The sequence below is a fragment of the Gavialis gangeticus genome, unplaced genomic scaffold (assembly GCF_001723915.1).
Source record: "Gavialis gangeticus isolate Ggan-Ray unplaced genomic scaffold, GavGan_comp1, whole genome shotgun sequence".
Lineage (NCBI taxonomy): Eukaryota > Metazoa > Chordata > Crocodylia > Gavialidae > Gavialis > Gavialis gangeticus.
The window spans coordinates 54,564,897-54,573,396 of record NW_017728994.1 but is presented as its reverse complement, the minus strand read 5'-3'; the positions used below and the strand labels follow the sequence as shown (position 1 = coordinate 54,573,396).

Sequence of the window (8,500 nt, the reverse complement as noted above, 5' to 3'; positions counted from 1 at the left end):
GTATTGGAACTTTTAAAATACCTTTTCTTACAAACTACTTCACGTATAGGATTTTTAAAATATTGTGCTTTTCCTTATATACCTTTTATCGAATTTTAAATATGCTGTAAAAAAACCCAAAACTGAATTTTGGGTGCAGAATGCTTTACCAGTCATTACGTTGCCCTTCAGCATACTTGCCTGAATCTCAAGTTAACAAGTATTTGCTTTGTAATTTGATGAAGGAAGCATGTCTTCCTTCCTTATATTCTCTTATTATGTAATTTTAAAAGTCTCATTTATATAAGGCGATATTTACCAATAATATGGTCCGTTCTTGTGTTGATAGGTTCTCCTTTCATGTATAAATTACTCTTTTTGGTAGAACTGTTATGCAGTGTTTGCTGTGTAATAAGTGTAGGAGCAGGATAATTGGTTCATGCAGAGCTGCATGCTACCCAGCCTGACTGCGTCTAGTATCCAAGCTAGTTTCAGTTTCCTTATGCCTGGTCTACAGCAAAGTCTGGCCTGTGGGCTGGATCTGGCCGGCAGTGTGCTCCATCTCCCAGCAGCCGCTGTCCACGTGGCTCCAGTTTCAGTGGAGACCTCAGCAGCAGCCCTGCTGTGATAACGTGGGGCCAGGGTTTCTGTGGAGACTGGCCCCAGCAGTGCTGGCAGGGCAGGGAGCTGCTCCAGAGCCTGGCTGGGATCTTGTGGCAGTGACCACATGAGCCAGGGCAGAGCTCTGGAAGGGGTGTGCAGGCAGCGGATCGCGGCTCTGCCCCAGCTCCGGACCACACTGTCACCACTGCAGGGAGCCAGGGCAGAGCCACAATCCACTGACTGCATGTCCATGCCCAGAGCGTGCAGGCTGCAGATCACAGGCCCACCCTGTCTCTGGACCCACATGGTCACTCCTGTGAAATCCCAGCCTGATCCCAGAGCAGCTCCCCACCTTGCCACGGATCCTGCCTGCGCTGCTGGGGTGTGGTCTCCATGAAAACCCTGGCCCCACACTCTCACAGCGCAGCTGCTGCTGGGGTCTCCATGAAAACCAGCCCCAGCCATGCGGGCAAGGGCTGGTAGGAAATGGAGTCCAGCTGCCAACTGGATCTGTCATTTTGCCCACCCCTGCTGTAGACTCTATACTCAGAATTTATTAAGAACAGGAGTGGGTAAAGCAAGTAGTGTTTACAGTTCCAAATTGTGTCCCTGCAGAGCAGTTTGTGATTGAGACAAAGAGCACTGAATGAAGCAAGAATGGAAGCTCAAGGATCCATTTGGTAATCCATACAGGGGAGCAGGAGGCGCTCAAATATTGTAGTGCTCAGTAGGGCATAGGAACCCATGTAGAATGAATTGACCTCTTATAGGTGAGATTTAAATCCAGAGCCTAGTCATCGTGATTGTTCAGCAAGTAAGTGTCCTTAAGCCAAACATTGTAGAACTCTTTTGGCTTAAATACCTTACTCTTCATTCTTGGGTGTATTGCCTATAATCTGTTGATCAGTGGATTATTTTTTAGGTTTGACTGCCAATTTCAGTAGTGCCACCAACAGCAGAGTTCAGTTCGGTGTCTTGTGGTTTGACCTTACACCTGTGAAGTAGAGCTGTCAATTTGAATGGGAGCAGAAGCAGGCCCTCAGATACAGAATAGTAATATACCAGCAACAACACAAATTTACTTAAAATTGGTAACACATTGTTAATTACATGCCACCTTACTCTTCTGTTTATAATGTTTTACAGGTTGAGCAGCTCAAACAAAAGTCAGACAAGCGACTAAGAAGTGTAAGTATTCTGTGAGGTGCTTGCAATCTGAGGCCATAAACAGACGTCATCCTTGGAGTGGGATCAGCTGGGCCAGGTTGTGTTCTGGCACAGCTGATCTGCTTCATTGGGTGACACAGATGTCACCTGTTGTCCTGTACGGTCAGGCCCCTGCCACTGTATGGGCTTCAGGGACCCGATCCTGCAGGGCAGCTGTGAATGGGGTTGGCCGGTGGCAGTGCAGTACGCACACCTGGGAACCCCTACCTGGAGATGCCTGGGGTATGCCTCTGCAAGCAGGAAACCCAGACACGCACTTTCTGCACTCCAGGGGTCCAGTCCTGCAGGGGACTTCTCAAGGTACACAGAATCAGGTCCCTGAAGCCCTGGGAGATGCAGCCAGAGCAGCTGGAGACAGCTCTAAGTTATCTGCCTTCTTTTGCCATAAAGCAAACCAACATCCACCACACACAAGCAGTACAGATTTTTACCATCTGTTATCCCAGCCACAACTTTAGGCATTTGTGGCACAACAAGGGGCATGGATGTCTGTTTGGATGTCTGTCTGTGCCGTAACATTTTTTTATGGTGCCACAAAGGCAATGTCTTTTTGCAACCTTACATGTTTTTTTGCGATTCTTATTTTTCTTTGTAACGTAAGCTACCCAGTTTAAACTTGTGAAAACAAAGACGTCAGTTTTTCACAAAAAACAAAACATCCTAATTCGGAGTTCCCAACCATCATGTTGGCTGCCGGGCCGTAGCTTCCGCCGCCAGCAGTCACATGCGTGCGGGGTTAAAGTTGGGTGGCAGGGCAGCCCTAGGAGGGAGGCAAGCAGCTCTTTGCGCTCTGTCCCGCTGCCATGGCCACACCTGGCGAGGTGCTGCCTGTGCACCAGGTACTGGGGCCTGCGCCAGGCTGGGCAGGACCCCCCAGCCCCACTCGCGGCTTGGAATCGGGGGATGCAGGCAGGGAAATGGCCAGGATGTAGGATGGGGAGGTGGCTCTGCTGCTTGTTCCTCGGCAAGGCAGCAGAGTCCCTTCTTCCCAGGCAGCCCCAGCTGGGTCCTTCTGGGCCACTGCCTGCGCAGCCCCCTCCCCTGCAGGGAGCCCCAGAGCCCCAACCCAATCTGATCCTTGCAACCCTGCCCCACCCCACCTGGTAAAAATTAGATTTAAATATGGAAATTAGATTGTTTATTGGTCCGCATTATAAAAAGGTTGGGAACCCCTGTTCTAATTAAAATGTATCTGACTTAGTTTGTACTCATTCCTTGGTTTCTAGATAGTAAGAACTTTAATAGCAAGCAGAAGCATGCCACATGCCAGGGTCATGCAAATGTCTCCAGGGTGGTACAAAATATGGATGATTCTACTCTTCATTTTCAAACAGTTAACCCAGGCTTAGGTGTCTTTTTTGACAGCAGCTTTCATCACAGTGCATTTAGATTTCTCAGTATGTTTTTAACTGCTTGGTAGGTTAATGAAAGGGTTTATATGTCCTGGTATTTGTGACAGCCAGAGATTAGACGTGATGAGCTGGGGAGTCTCTTCAGTGCTACATTCCTAACTGGTGTGGTTACGGCAAATAATGGGAAAACTGATACGGACAGAAAACACACACAAGTGCTCTCAGTGGTATACTATCTGTTTAAATTTACAGGTGCGGTACCAAGCGGTAGAAGACTACAGTGGTGCCTGCTGCCCCATGACTAAAGGTGTTAAAACATTCTTCACGACACCCTGCACAGAGGAACCTAGAATTGCACTGAGTAAAGGGGATCTGATTTTAGCCACAAGAGGCTTAAAGTTAGTGGCTTTGCATAATTAAATCTGATTAAGACATTTGTGAGATTAGCCCCTGTGTCTAATGGAATTATTTTTATTTTCTTTTTCAGACACTGGATGTATGGTGAAAGAATTCTTGACTCAACTACTGATGGTACAAAGCAGTTACTTGTAGTTGCTTTCCATTTTCAAATTTGTTCTATAATTGTGTAAAAATATGGCATATGAGACCAGCGTAATATAGTTGGGACAGTCTTTGTCCTTGAAAACTGTAGGTTAAAAAAATGTTCTGTAATTGAAATGTGGGAAATATTTATTGTTTGATGATACGCCGTTTTATATTCTAAAGATCACCTACAAAAATGACCCAGCACATCCATCTAGTTTCTTTTTATTAATAATAATTGATAGGCATGACCAGTTTGATCAACGAGCAATTTAATCAGTCAGGAAAAAGAAAATATCTAGGATGGTGTAAAGAGCATTGGGCAACACCTTGCTAAGTAGAAAGATTTCATGATAATAATGGTGCCTACTCCCATACTGATTTGTCATTTTGTTTTTGCTATTTATAGAATATAAACCTGTTATAACTTAATAAACAAACAGTTATTAAAAAAAGTATAGCATGCAGAATAGACCAGTATGAGATCTAGAACTTGTTATTATTCCTGATTTATGACTTACTCCAAGTCCAAGTTTAACAAATAATTCAGAACACAAAAGTACTGAAGCATTCAGTCTAGTTCAGAAAATGTAATCTTAACAAGCTACATTAGGTTTTACAATAATGTAATTCTGATTCTTCTTACTTTTCTAACCTCCATCTGGACACAATTTCAATTTTTTATGTTCTACTTCAAACAATTAGGAGTTTAATGCTTTACACAGTAGAAAAGCACTTCAGGATTTGTCATTCTAATCATGTTATTCCAAACTCCAGTCTGGGTGGAATGAGGAAGACGCACAGAGTCGCTGGGTGGGGGTTGTTGTGTGTGCACTCTGACATGCAGGCTTAAATACGTTTCCTGGGAAGTCTGAGAGTTCTTAGGGCTAGAAATGCTTTGGCAGTTAACTTTGAGGCACTTTTCGAAACAGCAGTCGTAAACTACTCATCTGAATGAGCAAATGTAAAATTCTCAGTGGCAAAGATTACATTATTCCTGCTGTATGTAGATTTGGTGTAGGAAAAACTAACAGTTGCTCTGTTCTACAGTTAATATAATTTGTCTTGCCTGTAGGTGAAACAAGAGTCAGAGGATGGTTCCCAAGGAATTGCGTGGAAAAGTGTCAGTATGATTCTGAACTGGATCAACCAGTCGATGGAGAAAAGAAAAATAGATAGCCCTTTCACTATTTTTATTAATAAATGAAATTTTCCTTTCAGAACACAATCCATTACTTGAAACCTTGTGTATATTACTTTACATATATGCAATTGGTATATTACAAAAGGGTTTTAATTTCCTCCCGATGTAAAAGTGCTATAGTGCCATGATCTATATTCTTTTTTGTTTTTTTTACACATTTTATAACTGATAAAACCATTCCATGGATGATGCGTTCAAGTTTTTCACCCTAAGGATAGTTTTGATTTCCATTTTATTTTTTTGTTTAAATTAAGAATATTTTTTTTAATTATACCCTGATGGGAGAGGGAGTATTGTTTTAATTTTTCTACAATCGCATCTGCATATGATGCGTGCTGCTTTTCTTTTGTAGCTTATTTTGCTTTGTGTCTCAAATGGCCCCTGAAAATTATAAAATAAATTTCAAATGTAAGTATAGGATTTGGTACCTGCAACTTTTAATAATGTGACTTGCCAATCACAAATAAACACCAATGTGTATTCTGTATGTCTGCTTGTGTATTTTCCAGTGTTCAAACTGCTATAGTGATCAATGTACAGGTGCAGAAAGATGTGGGGATGAAAAAGGCAACTTAATGGTGGTAAGGTTTTAAGAGCCAGAGGCTCAACAGAAGACACAATTTTAGCTCTTAACAATAACTGGTCCCCTTTATGTTCAGATAAAGGAAAAAATTCCAAATAATTAGTGGTGAAAAGTCACAGGGATAGCTGCATTATTTGTGGTCATAGCACCCTTCCTTGTGGGTTGGGGTCTTTGCTATTACCTATAAAAACAATTTGAGATGCATGAGGACAGGCTGAAAGAACTAGGATCGTTGTCTCTGGAAAAAAGACTGAGGGGGAATCTGATGAAGTTTTCTAGTACATGAATTACAGATAAAATGGAGATTAGTCTTTTCTCTGTGGCTTTAGGGGGATAGGACTAGATGCAATGGCCTCAAACTGTTGCAGAGAGAACTGGGGTTGGAGAATAAAAGGACTGAGGCCAGGCTACCTGGATAAGTGGAATTTCCATCCCTGGAAATTTTCAAGAGCTGATTAAGCATATACTTGGCTCTGTTTTAGGTAGGGATGACCTTGGCTTGAGCAGAGAGCTGGACTAGCTGACTTCAGGAGGTCGCTTCCAGTCCTACTTTCCTATGAAGCTATGATCCAAGGGTAGAATTTATGATTCTTTAACGTTAGGCTGTGTGTAGGGCTCTGTATGTCAACTGCTTGTTACCCTGCAAGGCTTAAAGATTTTGGAAACCAGTGACTAATGAGTAACCAACATCTTTTCTAAAAACTTTATTTCTACATTAGTAGAAAAGAGGGGCATCTATACACATACATTGAAGCTGCTCTGATGCATGATGCACAATGTGTCAAAGCAGACTATTAATAGTCTACCGGAGCATGGTAATTACCACGCTCCAGTGGACTCCAGCGTCACATGTATCAGCGTTTCCATGCTGAAAAGTGGCAGCAGGGGTGCTTCAAAGCTCATTTGATGAGCTTTAGCTAAAGCGCCCCCACATACACGTCACCCTCCAGAGCCACTCTAATTAAAGTACCCCCCTACACACCTCCCGGAGCATGTGTATAAACACCCAAGAGCTGTAAAATTGGGTGATCATGTAGGTTAGGCAGGTTAAACTGCTTAGACACAAACATGTAGGTGGGTATAGTCTGGTTCCCCATGTATCCCCCCCAAAAATATTTTAAATGCTGGATGTATTCCCAAGGTTCCTTTTGGTCAAGCTAATTCCATAGGCTGTTGAGGGGTGGTAACAGACAGAGAGTTAATATTTCTGGCATTATCCCTGGGTTGGTAGGTATTTGGGCTATTCTGAACCATCTCTTTCTGTGTGAATCATTCCAGATAAGCATCAGACAGGAAAAGATCAAAGGTAATTTTGGAAACAGAACTAGGCCAACATTCTACTGCAGCAAATTTCTAAGGTACACACCCATGTATTACAATGCGTTCTACTGCAATGACCTACCTCTCTCCTGTTTCTAACAGTGACTAAATGCTGTTGACTTCATCTACTTGATGTCTGCAGAAGAACACCCCAGCATACAGAGGCAAGGTTTACTGGACCTTGCTTCCAACAATGAAGTTTGAGCAGCCTGGGTCAGTCTTCTGCTTGTGTCAGGTGAGGGGGGAGCTTGCACTCACTTCTGTGACTCAGCTACTGTGTTTTCTAAACAGCTCATTTTTGTTAGCTTGCATCTCTAGCTGCCTCCATCTCTAGAAGCAGACTTTGTTGGACAATACAAAAGGTACATGCCACTCAAAGGTGTCACGTTTGTCCTGAGATAAACCATTTGATCCTCAGACAAAGTGCAGTTGTTCAGATGTCCATCTCTATTGTCCTGGTATAGTTCCTAAAAAGCTTCACAGGATAAGTAGTACTGACAGTTTAACTACACCAGGATGTCACAAATTGTGTCTGAACAGTTATCCTGGGATTGCATTGTTGAATCAATGACAGAAAAGTGACAGTCCATTCAGCTGGTCACTAAAACTGATTTAGGAGGGGGCTGTGTGTACAGGGCAATCCTGGGTTATATCTGTCCAGAGATGAATGCAATATCTCTTGCTAGCATAAATTCTCCTGTTAGTAAAATGCAGGTTCTGCCAGCGCTACCATACCAAAGCACCAAGCCGAATTAAAAGGGCAAGCTGTGTGATTAAAAAGTACTCAATCCTGCACTATTGTGAAAAAAAAGTAGCCCTAGATTTTTGTATTGGCCTCATGCTGAATATAAAGTTCATACTTTTCATTGAGTATTTCCAGGTGCATTACCAACTTGAACTGTTTGTTGTTTACATTTACTGGACTCCCCACCTGAAATTCTTTATACGTATGAGATTCACCGAAATGAAAGCAGAGCAGGGAGCACAAATTTTTCAGCAATTCTATGACGTATTTATCTCGCGTGTCCTGAACTTCACCTGTGCTAAATCAGAGAGTTTTCCTGGAAGTATAAAACATGCCTTGTTTTATGAAGATGATGCAAGACAAACCAACTTTTCTGTGTGTTGAGAAAAGTTTAGATCTATTCAGTTTACAGGAAAATTAAATTACAACTGCAAGCATGTCATGGAGTAGTTCTAAAGATGGGCCTGCTACTAAGTCAAATGTAGGATGGGTTTAGGACTTCTAATTAGATTAATCCTTAATGTTCCATTGGATGACAAGAATCTGACTTTGTACTACACAAAAAAGTGTTTTGCAAAGTTTGCTGTCTTTTCCTCCCTCCCTCCCCTATTTCTATATATTAAAACAATAGGGGTTTGTTTAGGTGAGAGCAACCTAGTAGTAATATACCATCCTTTAAATCCCAGCAATGTTCCTGTAGTTAATATTTAAAGCTAAGAGCTGAATGCGTTTATTTTATTTAGGATTTTGGAAGTAATATAAACATGCCTCTGGTGCTAACAATCAGAACTGGAAAGACCAAAATGGAGTTTTTTTAAAACAAAATGGAGTTTTTTCTTCATAGAAAACTGTCAACAAACTCAGTAAGTTTTCTTTGCTTTAGTGCACTAATTAAAATAATCTGCTTGTGGCACAGGGCAGAGACTTCCTGATGGACAGTTTCT

At 42.2% G+C, this 8,500-nt stretch overlaps 1 protein-coding gene and 1 long non-coding RNA gene across 2 annotated transcripts in view; both read left to right on the top strand.

The window, feature by feature from the left end:
• Positions 1-5,395, top strand: part of ZDHHC6 (zinc finger DHHC-type containing 6) — a 24,931-nt gene extending 19,536 nt beyond the window's left edge. The window contains exons 7-10 of the mRNA XM_019502804.1: positions 1,729-1,770; positions 3,414-3,559; positions 3,649-3,692; positions 4,780-5,395. Coding sequence (XP_019358349.1) covers positions 1,729-1,770; positions 3,414-3,559; positions 3,649-3,692; positions 4,780-4,883 — 336 coding nt within the window. The 3' untranslated portion in view covers positions 4,884-5,395. The remainder of the gene's footprint in view (positions 1-1,728; positions 1,771-3,413; positions 3,560-3,648; positions 3,693-4,779) is intronic.
• Positions 5,396-6,513: 1,118 nt separating this feature from the next.
• The window catches only part of LOC109287618, a 21,788-nt gene continuing 19,801 nt past the window's right edge, over positions 6,514-8,500 (top strand). The window contains exons 1-2 of the long non-coding RNA XR_002094915.1: positions 6,514-6,524; positions 6,661-6,663. This is a non-coding gene — a long non-coding RNA (uncharacterized LOC109287618). The remainder of the gene's footprint in view (positions 6,525-6,660; positions 6,664-8,500) is intronic.